The sequence below is a fragment of the Ornithorhynchus anatinus genome, chromosome X2, assembly GCF_004115215.2.
Source record: "Ornithorhynchus anatinus isolate Pmale09 chromosome X2, mOrnAna1.pri.v4, whole genome shotgun sequence".
NCBI classification, from domain to species: Eukaryota; Metazoa; Chordata; class Mammalia; order Monotremata; family Ornithorhynchidae; genus Ornithorhynchus; species Ornithorhynchus anatinus.
This window is the reverse complement of record NC_041750.1, coordinates 13,699,244-13,718,021: the sequence shown is the minus strand read 5'-3', so window position 1 is coordinate 13,718,021 and position 18,778 is coordinate 13,699,244. Positions and strand designations below refer to the sequence as shown.

The window sequence follows — 18,778 nt, the reverse complement described above, 5'->3', positions numbered from 1 at the left end:
CACACAGTAAGTGCTCAGTAAATACAGCTGGCTGACCGACTGACTGTGCGCCTGGCCATGCTGACTCTAGATACTCTCCAGAGTAGGCTTTGCTTTTTGCTGTCCAAGGCATGACCTTGGTGGTGTCACTCTGGGGTTAGGAAGGAGTAAGTCCAGGCAGGTTTCTTGGAAACCCGAGGACATTGGTAGTGAGCTGTTTCAGCTTCGGGGTTAAGCGAAAATAGGGGTGATGCATGATCATTGCAGAGATGTCTGGCCCATGCTTTTGGAGGCAGGGAGGAATTGTGGTGGGCTTCGTGTGTGCGGCATGTAAGTGTTGGGGAAAGGGGAGGTCACTGTCATCCCTTGGGTACAAGTTCTCTTTGATGTTCTAGTACTTCATCTGAATAGGCACAGCCCTATGGATCAAGGGGAGGAAGGGGCATGTTCTCTTCAGCTGGTCTGGATTGGTTGGGCCTGTTTCCTTTTGGCTCCTGGATGCTGAGAATGATTATCCAAAAACCTTCACATGAAGGCTGTGTAGAAAGTAAACGAAGTCCCCTTAGTTGGTGGAACTGTCTCCATGGGTCTGAAATCACTCCTTTTTGAAGACCTACTTGAATCTGGTCCCTGGCATGCTCAAGAATTCACTTTTTTGGTTACCCTTCTTCCTTTCCCGCTTTGGATTTCCAGTTTAACACAAGATAAATTGGTGATCCTTTTTTTTGTTTTCTGTTTTTTAAAGTATAAGCTAAAAAACAAACTTTACCAAAGAAGTTTCTTGAAACCGGTAAGTCTAGAAATAGTGTGTGTTGTCCATGATGAAAGTCTGAGAAGAAACTCTATTTCCTTGCTGCCAGCTTTCCATAAACAAATGCTGTTCGCCGGGTAGTTGGAGCACTCGGCTCTGTTGATCACAGCTCGGGCTTCCTACTTCTTTTTAAGAAAAGTTGAAACGAAACCCCAGCTTGAGAGGGCTTTGACTCAGGTCTATGACTCGCACCTCTGTTCCTGCGATGGTCCCGACAGCCTTCACGTGCCTGTCTGCTCCCTTGTACGAAGGGAATTAGCGGCCAACCAGCTGTCGCTAGCATTTGGTGACCTAAAACCGCACCCCCCCCCCACGCCCCCGCCCCTGCCCTCCTCTGTGGACAATTGGCAGCCCACCCTTCTTACCATCTACTAGCCAGTGCTGAAGAACCCTGAGTTATGCCTCCCTCGGAATCGATTCCTCCCCATAACAATAGAAGTACCTGTATACCTACCTGGCTCTGATTTAGGTCAGCAGCTTGCACCTGGGAGAGAGGTCAGAGGCAGCCACAGTGCCGGAGTCCCATAGGAACCAAATTGCCCCACGGTCTCCAAATGGGCCTGGACCGCCCTTGGGTTTAGGCGTCCGGGCCCTCCCGCGACCAGCTAGCCGAAGCGGACTCTTTGGCTGCTGCCCTGCTTGCCGTCTCTGGATGTCTTCCTCCCCAGTCTGCCAGTCATCCTTACAGACTGAGCTTCCTGAGTCTGGTGTCCTGGCAGCCCGGTGTCCCCTCCGCCCCTTCTGTTGGGATTCTCCCAGGACAAGATGCCCCAGGGACCCGGTGTGCTGTTTGGCCCATTGATCGGTCCCCCCCGACACCTTTTGGATGGGGTTTTGGGGGTGCCTTTACTCTTCTGACCGGCTCAGCCACTGCTCTTCCCTCTGCACATTGGTTCTTGCAATACTCCCGGCGGTTCTCCGCGTCCTCCCTGTCGGGCCATGCACCCAAGGGTGGGAGGCATTGCAACCAAACCTCACCACCCATCGACGCAGGTAAGTTGTAGAGCTCCTGTGCTTTGCAGAGCAGACTACAGGAGTCCATCTGCTTGCCTGCACGTCCCACTGAGGAGCCCTCTGTGCAGATGTTTTTATGTTTCACGGGCTTGGATGTCCAGTGTCCTTTTTTCCTTTTCATTTGAAAATTCTACCTTTTTTGAGCTTATTTCTTGTCATTTGACTTTGCAGAGTTGTCCGTCCGAGTTCCTAACCTCCGCTGTTCTGTTTCTTTGCCAGCTGGAAGCCAAAGGATTTAAGCTGGAAGGAACATTTCTGCAAAATGTCTTCTCTACCAAAGAGCGGTCCAAAGGGGACGGAGATGAGAGTCACAACAGGACCATTCAAACCACTGACATTTCAGTAGCCAGGAGTTTGTGGGTGACTTCTCCTCCTTCGCCCCAGCCGACTCCTCCATCTCACACCGGGATGGTGTACTGATCCCCAAAGAGCCACACTTTGCCCTCAAGTTTCGGCGGATCTGGGTTTTGTATGGCAGCGGCGTAACCGTGGAGAGGCCGGGGTATCACAAACTTATGGATTTTGATAAGAGAGGAGGGAAAGGGGAGACGGAAGAAGGCAAAAGAATGTCCAAGACAGGTGGGGGAAGGAGTACCCATGGCACTCGAAGTTCAGGGACCAACTCGGGAGTCTTAATGGTGGGCCCCAACTTCCGAGTTGGAAAGAAGATTGGATGTGGCAATTTCGGGGAACTCCGATTAGGTGAGAGATGAAGCTTCTTCTTTTTTGCCTTGTTGGCGTTGACCCTGGTGCCCCTCCCCTTCTCTGGGGGGAAGTGAGTGGATTGCTGCCAAGTCTTCAGTCACTGTGGCTGTTGACGAGAAGACAAAAAGAAGAAACCTTTCTTTCCTGCATCTTTTCCCCTTTTCCCTTCCACCTTTCTTTTCTCTTTCCCAATCCTCTAGCCCCCCAATCCCTCTTGATCTTTTTGGAGGGTAGCTGGGGAAAAGAGAGGCCCAAGTGCCTTCCTCTGGCTGGCATGCAGAAGGTATTCAAAGGGCTTCCTAATATTGGTGACCCTATTTAAAGGGCAACAGTTAAAGGGTTGGGGGGTCATAAAAGGAAATGAATTATGTGAGTGCACATGCAGGAGCAAATCTTTTGTCAGCAGCAGCAGCTGTTGAGTACCTTTGGAATGTTTGGGGGAGTACCTCAGGAGCAAGATGCAGAATAACCGTCCTCTAGGCATTTACAGTCTGAGCCGGACAGACAAAAATGATTTCCAAATAATGGGAGTAGGAGGATATCGCAGGAAGTAGGACAAAGGGTCAGGATGAACTAGTTGGATTGAATATTGACTTTCCCAAATAGACGTCGGAAGATAACTGCTGAGGACAGGAGTGAAATCTAGAAGGGTGGTGTTGGGTGGATGGGAAGCATCTGATTCATCAGAGAAGGCTTTCTGGAGGGAGCTGGATTTTAGAGGGCTTTGAAGTCGGGGAGAGCTGTGCTCTGGTAGATTTGAAGCACCGTGGCTAAGTGGAAAGAGCACGGGCTCAGGAGTCAGAGGTTGGGGATTCGAATCCCTGCTTGGCCACTTGTCTGCTGTGTGACCTTGGGCAAGTCACTTAACTTCTCTGTGCCTCAGTTACCTCATCTGTAAAATGGGGATTAAAAGTGTGAGCCCCACGTGGGACACCCTGATTACCTTGTATCTACCCCAGCGCTTAGAAGAGTGCTTGGCACATAGTAAGTGCTTAAATACCATAATTCTTATTATTGGAGGAGGGAAGTCTTCAGATGCTATAAAACCCCTTGTCTGCTCCCTCAAAACAAAAGCCTTCTCTTTTCCCCTCCAAAAAACTGGGCTGTGGTCTCTGGCAGGATTGGTGTTGGGGTGCCTGAGAAGGTAATGAAATGGAGCTTTACATAGAAAGTGAAACCGATCAAAAGTCTCTAGGGCACACGGAAACATTTTATGTTTCTCATGGCTTTATTCTATTTTTCCTCCAATTCTAGAATTTAACAGATTTTCACCAGGGATTGGTTATAGCTTCAATTTAGACAGTCCTGGGTTTAGTGAGAGCAGATTAGCTCATCTTTGCCTTTGTCCAAAAGAGTCAGTACAAGATTAGCACCATAGGATGACTGCCTCAATGCAGTTCTTGAGAGTTCTCTGTTGTGTTTTAATGAAAGATTTCAGTAATAATCCTCTCTACTTTCCTCCCTTCACTTATAAGTGTGCTTTGTGATGGTGTTGGGGAAATTTCAAGATGGTGCTATGGCAATGTTTGTGAAATTGGCCATCTAAATCTCCCAGGATAGGGAAGAAGGGAGAAGCAAGAGATTTCTGAGAGGTTGTGAAGGTGGCAGCTGTAAAATGGGGGACTGAATTAGCACCCCTTTCTCATTTTCCACCTTTCATTTTAGTTAATTCTTGTCTGTCTTATGCTGAGTTGTCTCCGACCCATAGCGACTCCATGTACCCCTCTCTCCCAGAACGCAGTTGTTCTGGTAGTGTATCCGTAGAGATTTGTTGGTAAAAATACGGAAGCGGTTCACCATTGCCTTCTTCCATGCAGTAAACTTGAGTCTTCACCCTCGACTCTCTCCTGTGCCGCTGCTGCCCAGCACAGGTGAGTTTTGACTTGCAGCTGATTGCCTTCCACTTGCCAGCCACTGCCCAAGCTAGGAATGGAATGGGCATGCCTCTGCTTGACTCTCCCTCCTGTAGCTGAGACAGGTAGAGTACTGGAAACACTCCAGGTGTGATCCTGAGAGAGGTTCATTCATTCATTCAATAGTATTTATTGAGCGCTTACTATGTGCAGAGCACTGTACTAGGTTCTGTTTTGCATGAAACTGTAAATTAGAAACTTCATGAAGGATTCTTTTGAGATATCACATAAGATACAACATCCAGCACACAGAAAAAGAGAACTCCTTGACCTGGAAAGTGAAGAATTTTGTTATGGCTTCAGCTGTTTTGTCTACGAAGGCAGGAGATTCTGTAGATTGGTTAGAAAAGAAACCTTCCGCTAAACCTACCATCCTAACAGAATAGATGAGTAATGGCAGATGCGGAACACTAAAGGCTGGACGGTGTCTTCAGTGTAGTGTAAAGATCACTGTAGCTATATCTTCTGTTACTTTGTTTCTGTTTTTTCAAAATTTCATTTTGAAATTTCATGAAGAAAAATCCGTTTGGGGTATTCCGTTAGCTACAACATCCTTGCACATATGTATGCTGTTAGTATTCTGACTTAAAGTAAAAAAGAAAGTCAGTGTAGCTATCTTCTGTTACTCTGTTTCTGTTTTACGAGGAGCTGTATGTTTGAAATTTCATGAAGGATCCGTTTAGGACATCAGGTTAGATACAGCATCCTTGCACCTAATGGGTGCTGTCATTTTTCCACTATACAGTAAAAGAGAAAGCCTTGAGGTGGGATGTGGAAAAATCGTTACAGCTTTAACTGTTTTCTCTTTGAAGGCAGTCAAATATATGGATTGGACAGAAAACAAACATTCCACTACGAAAGCCTTCGTAGCAAGATGGATGAGTACTGGTAGACATGGAAGACTAAACTCCTGACGGTGTATACAGTGCAGTGTAAAGATTAGTGTAGATATCTTCTGTCACTGTGTTTTTGTTCTATATGGAACTGTAAAGTGGAAATTGCATAAAAGATCCATTTGCGATACCCTGTAAGATACAACATCCATGCACCTATGTGTGCTGTGATGGTTACAACATACAGAAAAGGAGAAATTCTTGAGCTAGGAAGTTAAAAAATTGTTATAGCTTAGGCACTTTTGACTATAAAGGCAGCCAGTTATATGGATCAGATAGACAACAAACCTTCCCATAAACTTGCCTTTCTAGCAGGGTAAACGAGTAATGGCAGATGGAGAAGACTGAACCCCTGAAGGTGTGTACAGTGCACTGTTAAGGATCAGTGTAGCTATCTTCTGTCACTCTGTTTCTGTTTTACATGCAACTGTACATTTGAAATGTCATCAAGGATATTGAACATCCAGGCACTTATGTATGCTGTTGTTCTTCCAACATACAATCAAAGAGAAAACCTTGAGCTGGGAACTGAAAAATTTGTTACAGGTTCAACTGTTTTCTCTAAAAGGTGGTCACTTATTTGGATTGGACAAAAACCAACCTTCCAGTAAATAATAATAATGTTGGTATTTGTTAAGCGCTTACTATGTGCAGGGCACTGTTCTAAGCGCTGGGGTAGACACAGGATAATCAGGTTGTCCCACGTGGGGCTCACAGTTTTAATCCCCATTTTACAGATGAGGGAACTGAGGCACAGAGAAGTTAAGTGACTTGCCCACAGTCACACAGCTGACAAGCGGCAGAGCTGGGATTCGAACCCATGACCTCTGACTCCCAAGCCCTTGCTCTTTCCACTGAGCCACGCTGCTAAAGATACCCTTAGCAAGATAGATGAGTAATGGCAGATGGGGGAAGACTTCTCCCTATCAGCACGCTGTCTGCTCCCAGAATCCTAGACCTGAAAAAGAACCTCGAGTTTTCTCGGTTAAGCTGAGGCTACCCTTGCGCTCCCATCGCTTTTCCTCTTTCCTGACAACGAGCTGGCCCTACCCTTCCATGCGTGCCATCTGCTCGCCTACTGCCATAAGCAGCAAGTAGCTGTGGCGCCCAAGGGGGCCAACCAGGGCAGACAGGGAGGGGGCCTGCCTGCCACTGGACGCCATGGTTGAGGAAGGGTGAGTGTAGCCCCTGTGCTGAGCACCATGCAGGTATATCGCAGTCCCCGTGGGCTCTGAATTAGGGACTGTCCCATCCCCACAGGCCCTCCTCCCCCCACACCCCAATATGTGCCAGCTTCAAGAGAAGCTGAGTTAAGCGGCAGCAGCACAGGAGGAGTAAGAGAATGAAAACAACCAGGACTGAGTGTTTTCTACCCCCCCCCCCCCGCCCTCCTTTCTTCCCTCCCTCCCTCTGCTTGCTTCCTCCCTTCCCCCTCCCTCACCAAATATTCTCACCCATCTTCTCCTGGTGGCACTACTGTGGTCAGAGTTTCCTCTTCTGTGCAGAAAGTTGACTAACCCCTGGTGTAAGGGATGCCCATGTGTATGCCTTACAGACTACATGAAAAACCTGAATTTTCAAAAAATGGAAAAAAAACTTAGGCAGAAATTCTCCTTAAATCTCGGAGGGCATTATTTAGAAGTCCTGCTATCCTCCGGTCAGAGTTTGTTGACTTCTTGAGTTTTTACTTGGTAAATGGTGTTACTGCAAGTGTTCATATAGAAATGGACACCATCTCCAATGTAAATTATACAGGTCTGCCTGTACAGTTATTGGTCTCCAACGTTGTTACAGATAGGAATATTTGCAAGTGGAGAATGTAGTCCCTTTTTGGTCACCTGTGGATTAAAACACCAAGCTGCCAGGCCTAAAATTTGGAAAGGCAGCCAGTCAGTAGCAGAGTGTCGAGCGATTACTCTGTAGAACTCTGTGCTGAGTGTTTGGGAGAGCTCACTAGGGCTGACTGTTTGATCCTTGCCCTCTGGACTGTAAGCTTGTTGTGGGCAGGGAAAGTGTCTACCAACTCTGTTATATTGTACTCTCCCAAGGGCTTAGTACAGTGCTCTGCACACAGTAAGCGCTCAGATACCATTGATTGAAGAGAGAAAGCAACAGAGTTTGTAAAGATGGGTTTATAAGTGAGACTGGGGGTGGGGGTTGCCTGCCCAAGTGTGTAGGTGATGCGGAAGTGCTGAAGTGGCAGTTGGTGGGGGATATTGGGTAGCGAGATGAGAGATTAATCCAGGAAGGCCTGGAGATGTGATTTCAGCAGGGCTTTGAAGATGGGGAGTGCAGTGGCCGGCCAGATGTGAAAGGGAAGGGTGTTCCAGCCCCAAGGAGGGTGTGAGCAAGAAAAATGAGAACAAGTCAGTAAGCTGCCTTGAAATAAACCAAGATAATAAGTAAGGTAATTTGAGAGCCTTGAAACCACGGTGTGGAGTTTTGGCTTGAGTGGAGAGAAATGGGCAACCAGTGGAGGTTTGCAGAGGAGTGGGAGATGTGTGAAGGGCGATGTTTTAGAAAAATGATTCAGGCAGCAGAGTGAAGTACGGACTGGAGATGGGAGAGGCAAGGAGATATGCTAAGGAAACTGATTCAGCAGTTGAGTTGCGTGCACTCCTTGCACACGTGATGGACATGTGTTTTTGCTCCTGTTCTGTATTAAGGCTGCTCACATTAACTCTGCTGAGCGAGGCCGAATAAGGTACCTGCCACTATTTAGCGAGCACCGGAGTTCACGTGAGTCTTATACTGCCTGCTCCTGGCTCTTCCTTCGTTCCTTTTTCAGTGATTTGGGTGGGTGGCACTCATGCGAGTCAGACGCCGAGGGCATTTTGGGGTTTGAAGGGTGAGGCCTGAGAAGGTTCGACTTAGGAAAAATTGGAGGTGAGGTGATGAGGAGAACTAGAGATGCTGAAGAGGAAAACCTGCTGCTTTTGTCCTTGAACAAAATAAGATTGTTTTGAATTTCAGGCAGCTTAAACCCACAGCACATTTTTGACTGCTCTTGATTCATCTTCGCAGTAGGTGATTATCAGAGCTATTACTTATGAAGGGTTTACTTAATGCAAAGCACTATACCATTATCAATGCAATTTATTGAGCATTTTGTGCAGAGCACTGTCCTAAGTGTTCTGCTAGACAGAGGGGAGATTACAAAGGAAGACTAGGACTCCGTACAAGCAATATTGTGCTCGAATATCCTACTGGCAGTGAAGTTCACCTATGGATGTGTGAATAGTGGAAAAGGCCAACACTGGACCCACAATCCCTCTTACATGGCACATGCTCCAAGGTTGTTCTTGGTGTTTGCTGTTCGCAGCGCTTGGTGCTGTTTGTGCTTTAGGCTCTGTGTCTTATAGGAGTAGTAATAGGATTTACTGAGCACTTACTATGTGCAGAGCGCTGGGAGAAGACAAAGGTGTGAAGTAGACCCAGTCTCCGTCCCACAGGGAGAGGGACTGGAGACTGACACATCAGTCAGTGGGGTTTCTAGAGTGCTCACTGTGTGCAGATGACGTCAGGAGCCATGAAACAGTAAAAGACCACACCAACAGATACCCCAAATCAGTGGGATGCTGGGGCTAGAGGAGCAGGAGTTCAGACTCCTCGGGGCTCAGAGTCCAAGGCACACAGGTAACCACAGCAACAACCAGCTTTCTTGGGGGTTTGGGGAGGCTACGTGCTGTGGGTATTTTTCCTTGTTCCCATCAAGAGTAGTAGGGGGCAGGACGGGATGGAGTCTCCTCGATGGCACGGTGAAGAGCCATCTTCCTTAAGAAGCTTGCGCTTGAAAAGAGCCATTCTTCTTCTGAACTTGGGCACCATCCTGAGCTGAGTGCGGTTGGTTTTCAAGTGAGATGCAGCATCGTCTGAGGCTTTCTTTTACTGTGTCTTTGATGCGTTTCCTCTCCCCTTGTGTGAGCTTTCCTAATTTCCATTCCTCCTGCGGCAGTTGTGTGGGTACTCTGCTGTTGCTCATTATCCTTGCGGGACCCCATCCGGTGGAGCTCTGGTAAGGTTGATGGGGCTACAGGGTTAAGAAACTGACTTCATTCTAGGACTTTAGTTGTCTGTGGTCACATCTTGCCATTCGATTGATGTTGAGTTTGACCCATAAATGATGCTAAAGGAACTGCTCGGGGATTCCAGGGCTCACAGAGGTAGCAAAGGATGGATAGTTTCTTCAACTTTGTAGATCTGTAGTTTTAATCTTAAACCATAGACCACGGTGTTGCCCATTCCGGTGATGGCCTCCCAAAGAATAGACTGGTGTTTTGGGGTTGATATTTCCCTTCAGCATCTCTCGTGGCGTCGTTGGCCAGAGGCCTACCTAGATAAAAGGATTCTTTGCCAATGTTTAGCTCTTTATTTCCCATATAGCGCTGTGATATTGTGTATCCACCTGCCCCGGTGCAGGTTGATGCATTACGTCAATTTTCTTCAGACTTAATGTCTGCCCATAACAGCTGGCCGATGCAGCGAAGAGAGTTCTCCTCGTTTACCAGTCTTCGGTGTGGGCCTCTAGATTGCAGTCATCTGCATACAGCAATTCCTGAATGATTGCCTATGGGAGCATGAATCAGGCTTGAAGTATGCAGAGTTGGAAGCCTCTTCAAAAATTTACCTCCAGGTTTCTTGTTGCACTCTCTAGCATGTCTGCCTAGAATCAGTTGAACAGGACTGGACCTATTAAATGTCCCTGATTTTTCCTCCTATGATTTTTCCTCCTCTCATTCCCTATTTTGGGGAATGAGTCAGAAAGGGAACCCCCAGCTCTTGGTCACCCAGGGAACCCTGAAGCAGTCTCAGAATCCTAATAGGTTCTTCAGGGCAGCCAAATTTACCAAGTTTCCTGAGGCCAAATCTACTGATGACGTCAGATGCTTTCGAAAGGGCTCTGGAAACCTTATAGAAATCTTAGCTTACCCTGCATTTTGCTTTTGTGTCTGCCGTGCAGCAGACATCATGTTTGCTGGGCCACTCTGTGATCTCAAGCCACTTTAAAAAAAAAAAAATGGTATTTGTTAAGTGGTTTCTATGTGCCAGGCACTGTCCTAAGCGCTGGGGTAGATACAAGCTAATCAGGTTGGACACAGTCCATGTCCCACATGGGGCTCAAAGTCTTAACCCCCATTTTACAGCCGAGGTAATTGAGGCCCAGAAAAGTGAAGTGACTTGCCCAGGGTTACATGGCAGACAGATGGCAGAGCCAGGATTAGAACCTAGGTCCTTTTGACTCCCAGGCCACGCTGTTTCTCACTGTGATTCCAGGAGCTTTAGGTCGATGGTATTCTTCAGTAGCCGATTCCAGAATATTCTAGCTAGGATCATTGCTGGTGATGGAGAGTAATGGTTAATCAAGATAATTCTTATGATTCATGAAGATTCATTCATTCCATTGTATTTATTAAGTGCTTAGTGTGGGCAAAGCACTGTACTAAGTGCTTGGGAAATTACAATCCAACAATAAACAGTGGCAATCGCTGCCCTCAACGAGCTCACTGGGATGGTGATGATGCTGTGGCGTCCTTGTGCTCGGGGGGATTTTCTCACTGTACCATATGTGGCGGAAAGGTTGGCCATCGGGTCAAGGTGCTTTGGCAGTTTTCATCACTCTGTCTGCTGGGATGACATCCTCAGATATGGCCAGGTGCCATATCTTTCCACGTTGGAAAGCACAGTGCTTAGCACTTAATATGGTATTTTTTTAAGCACTCATGAAGTCTGATTATCGGTGATTGTACATTCCGGTTTCTTGGGTATAATGGGAAATCCAAATAGAAAACAGGTTCTGTGTTTGGACCTCCTGAGAACCCAGACCACACCAAACGTTTTTAGCGTCAATAAGAAAACAGAGAGATGTAGGAGGGTCATAACAATCCTTGGAAGTTCCTCTGTGGATTGAAGGGGAAAGCCCCCCTTCCCCTCACGCCCCCCCCCCCCCCCCTTCCCCAAGTAATATGACTGAGGGACCTTTTAGCAAAGATACTTATTTTGACAGAACAAATTCACTGCAGTAAGGAAGTTCTGTTATAACCCACTGACCAATTAATTGTATTTACTGAGTGCTTACTGTGTGCAGAGCACTTGGGAGAATATGATAGAGTGGATAGGAACGATCCCTGCCCTCAGGAAGCTTACAAGCTAGTTGGGGAGCTAGATATTGAAATACAGATAGGAGAAGCAACAGAATATAAAGATCTGTGTATACACAAGTGCTGTGTATCAAAGAACCTTAAGAGGTACAGACCTAAGCGCATAGGCGATGCACAAGTTGGGGAAAATAGGTTGGGGAGATGACAAAGTAGTCAGGAAAAGCTTCCTGGAGGAGATTGGATTTTCACGGGCTTTGAAGATGGGGAAAGTAGTGGTCTGTTGGATATGGAGAGGGGAGGGCAAGTGCTTAGCATAGTGCTCTGCACACAGTAAGTGCTCAGTAAATACCATTGGTTGATTGAGGGAGTTCCAGGCAGGAGGGAGGGTGTGAGCAAGGGTTTGATGGCAAGAGAGATGAGATTGAGGCACAGTGAGGTAGGCTGCTGTTGGAGGAGCGAAGTGTGTGGGGTAGTGGGAGATTAGCCGTGGGTTAGTGGTATGCGATCAGGAGGATGGGTGCAGGGTAGTTGAGTTCAGAGGAGAAGGCAGAGGTGGAGTGTGGGGATTTGAGGGTCCGGAGGGTAGGTTAGGTAGGGAGACCAACTGGGCATGGTCACTTGGGGTAATTGGAGAGGGTCTAGAGATCAGAGGTCAACCTAGGAGCCAGGTCAGTTTTGCAGGTGGGGATGTGAGAGAGAGAAGGCTGTTGAGTAACTTGTGTTGAGAGAGCGGGATTTTGAGAATGGATAGGGTTAGAGATTGCACAGTGAGTGGAGATGATGAGATCAAGCATGCGTTCCAGTCCAGACCAAAGTTCTCTTCTGCAGTAGGGATTTTGACTTTGAGTATTTGATGGAGCATGAGGTTCTCGAATGGGCTCCCCGGGTGCCCCTATGCTTCTTGCAGGCCCCACCATAGGCATTTGCTGTAGTTGGGCCTGAGCAGTGGGAGGCTACTGTCAGAGCAGCACTGGAGGCTTTATGATAAGGTGGCCCCAACCAGTACCCAAAATGTTTCCATCTCCCTCCCGGGTAATCAGGACACAACAACCAGAAGGTCACAGGGAGTCAAGCCTATTGGCAGGAAGTGTCTCTGGGAAGGGGAAGGGGAGTGGGTCATAAGCATAAAAGGTTAATTTTAGAGAAGGGGCCCCAGCCCTGTAGTCCGGCTCTGCAGAAAGCAGGCTCTGAAAGAGTGTGGGTGGTAAAGCAGGAAAGAGCAGAGACCTTAAGGAAGAAGGGGCCGGGAGAAAGCCAGGTTTGTTTCCCACACGAATGTCTTTTTAAAATGCTGATTCATCCCACATTCGCAAGATAGTCTTCCTCCTCACCACTGTTTTCTTTCCTTCTTTGCCCACGGCAGAGATTGTAATAACCACTTGCTCGGCTAGGACCGTAAGCTCATTGTGAACATGGAACAGGGAATGTGTCTACCAACTCTGTCGTACTGGGTTCTCCCAAGTGCTTACTACAGTGCTCTGCGGAAAGGAAGCACTCAATAAATGCCATTGGATAGGAAGCGCAAGCCCTACTGACAGATCGGTAGATCCATCTTGCTACTACCTAGAGGTTCATAGAGAGGAAAACCCTCCCTGCTATTTTGTAAAATATGGTCTGAGGGAAAATGCAGTAAGCATTTCTCCTAGGAATAAAACCTGAGCTCGGAGGCTGGTTTAATTTTCCTGTCGATGCAGTCACCTCATTTCAAAGTTACAGAAAGTGGAAGCAGCAGCAGCTTCATGACCCAGAGAGAGCAGATGGCTGGGGTAGTGGGGTCAGGAATTTAGACCTTGCTTCTTACTCAAGTTTTTCTTTGACCCCGGGCATGCACTTAATCTCTGTGAACCTATGTTTTCTCATCATGAATAGATAGCTTTCGGTAAAATATGTTTGGAAGATTGAATGATTTCTTCCCCCCAACCATCATCATCATCTTCAAGAAGAAAGATGTAAGACCAGAATACAGCAATTATTGAGGAATCTCTTTAGTCTCCAGTGCCAGCAAAATCTTAGGCAGAGCACTCCCGTGCCGGCTACATAGAAATATCACGACTGAATGCTTCTGGAATCGCTCTGTGGCTTCTGATCACAGCCTGGCTTGGCGGACGTGATCTGCCTTTTTTTCCGCCTGGGAAAAATGCAAGGAATGCCACTGAGACCTCATCAACCTTGTAAGTATTTGATGGTGTTAGATCTGGTCTCTGAACAGTACTTCACAAATTTGGCTGCCCCGAAAAGTTCATCAAGGTGCTAAGACCACTTCATGCCTTCAGGGCTGACTGGATCACAGCTCGGGGTGCTCTATCTGAGCCATACCCCATCACCGTTAGAATTAAGCAGGATATGAATGGAGCCCGGTCCCGTTCAGTTTCTTCGAGGCAGCAGCCGTGTTAGAGGATGCACCAGGAGTCTGGATGCAGAAGTTAGACTGCTCTTCCTCACCAAGCTCTTATGACTCAACAGACTCTGAGCATCATCCATAGTCAGGACATCAATTGCTGTCCGTAAGTGACTGCCCCCTAGAAATCCTACACCTCAGGAGACATGCAAATGATTGTGAATCACTTCACCGAATCCACCCTGGGCTTGTGGAGGTGAAGTATCAGCCTACGCCAAGGAAAGCCATAATCACCACTACAAAGTCTTATTGGCAATCCAGAGTTAGACACCGTCGTAGGATTCTGTCATCTAGACAGCACACTCACTAATGACCCAGTGATAAAGAAATGTAAAACCCAATCAAGAAAGCCCGTCCCGTGGGTGACTCTGACAGTATGGCAGCAGCTTGGTATCTAAGTAGGTTCCAGACCAAACCTAAAATCTACAGAGCTGTAGTGCTTGTATTTAAATTATTGTATTTAAGCCCTGACTTAACTGTTTGTCAGCGCCGTTCTAAGCCCTAGGGTAGATACAAGTTAACCAGGTCGGACACAGTCCCTGTCCCATAGGGAGTTCACGGTCTAAATGGGAGGGAGAACAGGCCTTGAGAGTCCCCAATTTTAGAAATGAGCAAACTGAGACACAGAGAAGTGAAGTGACTCGCCCGAGGTCACACCTCAGGCAACTGGCAGGGCCAGAATTAGAACCCAGGTCTGCTGACTCCCAGGCCTGTGCTCTTTCCACTTGGTCACACTGATCCTTGCTATTGCTGCTATCATTATTATTATTGTTATTATGGCTGTGAGGGCTGAATTTCACCCAGACATCACATCCAACTCATTGGGCAGTTTCACCAGCATCATTTATGGGCCTTGCCCCATAGCAAATGGTGAGACAGGATCACAAACACTGGAACTCTGGAACAAAGTCAGTCTCCTAGCACTGAAGCTGTATGTGCATACAACATCTGACATGGCCATGTTGGGTGGGATGCTTGCGGCAAATGAATGGCAGTAGAATTCCAAACAGTTGCTGCATGGTGAGCTGAAATTGGGATACCCAGAGCAAGGAAGTCAGCGGAAACCTTTTGAAGATACGGTAAAACAAAGCTTCCAGCACTGCTGCGTTGCAGGTAAAGTGTAAACATCGCCAGGCACTGCGAATGTCAATCTGACAACACAACAGGGGACAGGCTTTTTGTGCACCTGATGCAGCCAGAACTGTGGGTCCTGAGTTAAGCTTTTCAGTCGCATGCTCTAGGACTTTCACCTATGAGGACACTGGCTGCTGTGTGGGAACTCAGAGATGCTTATGTAAGAAGATGTACCACATTCCATCAATCAATCATCTTTATTGAGTACTTACTACGTGTAGAGCCCTGTATTATGGCAAGTCTGCACTTTTCTAACCACTAGTTTCACTAATTGGCAGACGAGCTAACCAATACCCACCTGGGACAACACAGTACTGAACTTGAGTGTCTGTGATGGCAGCTGATTGGGAGTCATTCATTCATTTAATCGTATTTATTGAGCGCTCGTGTGCAGAGCACTGTACTAAGTGCTTGAAATGTGCAATTTAGCAACTGATAGAGACAATCCCTGCCCAACAACGGGCTCCCAGTCTAGAACGGGGAGACAGACAGCAAAACAAGTAGTCAGGCATCAATACCATCAAATAGAATCACAGATAAATACACATCATTAATAAAATAGAGAAATATATACAAATATACACAAGTGCCATGGGGAGGGGAAGGGGGTACACAGGCTCTAGGGGAAAATACAATAAAAATGAGCAGACATGACCACTGTCCTCAGGAAACTCATAAAATGTCAGGAAGACCCACACACTGGAGAAAGTCCAATGCTCAAATGTCATCAGAGTGTTGACTCTAGGCGAAGGACTGTACTAAGCACTGGGAAAAAGTACATGAGGTTCCTGGCCTTCAAGGGGCTAACAATCTAAGACTGAGGAGTGGGGGTTGGGGAAACTTGGGACATGCAAACAGGGAAGGCCAGACACAAAACAGGAAATGACATAAAAAATGCAGCTGAGAATAAATAGCAGAGGAGATGTAGTTTCATGTTCCTTGCCACCCAGACACAGTTCAGAGTCCAAGAGTTGTAACAGCCACCGCCCCTCCAACAACGGTGTTCTAAAATATTGGAAAAAAACCACTGCTGCTTTGTTGTCTTCCCCCCTGGGTGGGGAGACCAGGACGGGGCCCGGTTGTCCCAGGGAATGGGGACTGCAGGGTGTGGATGGGGAGGTGGAGCTAACACTCTGGAGGAACAGGGAGGCCCCAAACTGTCACTCTATCCTCCCCCCGCTGGGTCGAGAGAGTGGGATGGAGCCCAATCTCTGGGGGAAGGGCGGCTGCAAGGGTGATCATCGGTCAATAAAGCAGTCGCCTCGATTGCTTGCCTGCAGAGGGTTCGTCACTTGGGTGAGCACAACAGTTGTGATACGCGTATTTTTTACCATTAAGCCTGCAAGCTAACTGAAAAGTAATCTGATGTTCAAATAAATCTAAATGTAAACGAAAAGGTTGCAAAGGGACCCGGCTGTTGAAGATAGGACCCAAATACTCGTGTGCGTAGGGTGGCTGTTGGTCTCATGGCACCAGGGTGCTGTATATTATTCAGGGAGTAGGTGGGACTTTTAGAAGCGCTTTAAAGATGGGGAGAGCGGTAGTCTGGCAGATTTTGCCAGGTGGGGGTGGGTGGGGAAGAATTCCAGGCCAGGGGAGCTGCATGAGCTAGGAGTTAGAGTCAGGGGAATCAAGGGTGAGGTGCAATGGAAAGGGGAGCTTGGCAGGAGCAAAGAGTGTGAGCCAGGAAATAGTGTTTGAAGAGAGTTGATTTGTGTGTGTGTGTGTGTGTGTGTGTGAGAGAGAGAGAGAGAGAAACTGGAGAAGAGCTGGGAAGGGAAGGGTAAGGAGTTTCTGCTTAATGCAAACAGAACAAGTTGAAACAGTTCAAGCTTTTAGGGCAAGCTGCCTGCCCAAGTCTTCAGAACGTACCCATTTTCCATTTTTTTCCCCCCAATGTTTTAGACCCATGCTAAAGGACTTGTGTACCTAGACTGTAAGCTTGTTATGGGCAGGGAATGCATCTGCTAATTCTGTTGTACTCTCCCAAGCACTTAGTACAATGTATGGCACATAGTAAGCGCTCAGTAAATATGATTGATTGATCTGCCAGAATCTCCCTTGACAAACCAGGGCCAAGTCCTGCTCCCCTCACTCTGCCTTGGTATGTGTCTCTCTTTCTCTCTCCCTCCCTCCTTTTCTCTGCCCCCTCCCTTTTTCTCTAGAGATTACTGATTGTAGTTCTTGCCACTGACCCTTCTTGCTGGGGTGCATTTTGTTATAAAATGTGTCATCATCAGCGGTATTTATGGAGCGCTTACTGTGTGCAGAGTGCCATCCTAAATGGTTGGGCAAGTGCAGCGCAGTAGAGTGGGCAGACACGTTCCCTGTCCACAACGAGTTTACAGTCTAAAAGAGGAGAGGTTCCCTTGCCCGGAAGCGGCAGCAGAAGCCTTACAGGGACCTGGGAGGGGCACACAGTGGCACTGAGCACTTGGGGGAGGGGTGTCAGGGAGTGACAGTCAAGCTAGACCAGCTCACACCTGGAGATGGCGAGAGAAATCCAGCAGTTTCCAGAAGAGGGCATTTCCTCCCCCCCCCCCTGCAGGGAAAGCTCATTTACACAGGGTGTCCAACAGTTACCTAATGACCGCCCAGGCCCAACAGCTAGTTGGGGAAGAAGCCCTTGGCCATCATAAATTGCGTTGGGGCCAAGTAATCATAAGTGTTGGGAGCAGGATTCAGGACACAGAGGGAACAGATTTGAGAAGCTCTGGCTCCTGAGAGGGGCTGTTGTCCTCTGGGGAAACAGACCAGAGTGTTTGTGGATGAGCCATCCACCACCACCACCCCCTCCCACAGACCCCACCTCCAACTTTTTGAACCATTTTGATCACTTTCTCACATTGCTTCTCTCTTTCTCCATCCCTAACCTTGACTCTTGGGGACTTTAACATCGACATAGATGTTCCTGACAGTCCTTCCGCTGCCCACTTTCTATCACTCCTCAACTCCCCGGACCTTCTACTTCACACCAGCTTGCCCACTCACCAACTTGGCCACCCACTTGATATCATCTCTAGTCACTGCACAATCTCTACCCTCACCAACTCTGAAATCCCTCTATCTGACCACAGCCTCCTCACCTGCCTTCTGTCCTCCACACTTCCACACTACAAATCTGTAGTGTTCCCCCACAGAGACCTCCAATCTTTTGACCCCATCCAATTTTCTCAAGTCCTCATGCCCCATTTAGCTTCCATGCCCAAATGACCTTCCCTTGGTGACCAGATTGACATTCGCAACACCACTTTACTGAACTCAACTCACTTGCTTTCCTGTCCCTTAGCTGTATTTATCGAGTGCTTACTGGGGACAGAGCACTGTATTAAGTGCTTGGGAGATTACAATATAACAACATAGTGTACACGTTCCCAGCCTACAACAACTTAGAGTGTAATGGGGGAGATCTTCGTCAATCTCATACCACTAACCCACTGCCCTGAATCACCTCCACAGTTCACTTCCTTTGCTCTTTCCTGTGAGCCACAGAGTGCTGCTGGTGGAAATCTACAGATATCAGGCCAACCTCATCCACTTCAAGTTTCTCCTTATGGGCTTTAACTCTGCCCCCTCCTCTGCCCAGCAAAATTATTTCTCCATCTTGATTGATTCCCATGCCTACTGCCCTTGCCAGTTCCAGCCATTTAACTACCTCCGTGAGCCCCCTGCCCTCCAGCCTCCCCCATCTCTTGCGCCTAATGACCTGGTCACCAGCTTTCTTGAGAAAATTGAAACTATCAGGGGTGATCTCCCTAAACCCTCTCCTGCCCCTCCCCAATCTCTCCCTTCTTCAACTCTCCCATCTTTCCCAGCAGTATCTCAAAGAGATC

At 47.6% G+C, this 18,778-nt stretch overlaps 1 protein-coding gene across 6 annotated transcripts in view; it reads left to right on the top strand.

Moving 5' to 3' along the window:
- The window catches only part of CSNK1G2 (casein kinase 1 gamma 2), a 114,005-nt gene that overhangs the window by 41,826 nt on the left and 53,401 nt on the right, over positions 1 to 18,778 (top strand). For 4 of the 6 annotated variants that reach the window (XM_029052433.2, XM_029052436.2, XM_029052431.2 and 1 more), the window contains exon 2: positions 2,024 to 2,506. The exons of the other annotated variants lie outside the window; for them this stretch is intronic. In XM_029052433.2, coding sequence (XP_028908266.1) covers positions 2,320 to 2,506 — 187 coding nt within the window. In that variant the 5' untranslated portion in view covers positions 2,024 to 2,319. The remainder of the gene's footprint in view (positions 1 to 2,023; positions 2,507 to 18,778) is intronic. 6 annotated transcript variants of the gene reach the window in all.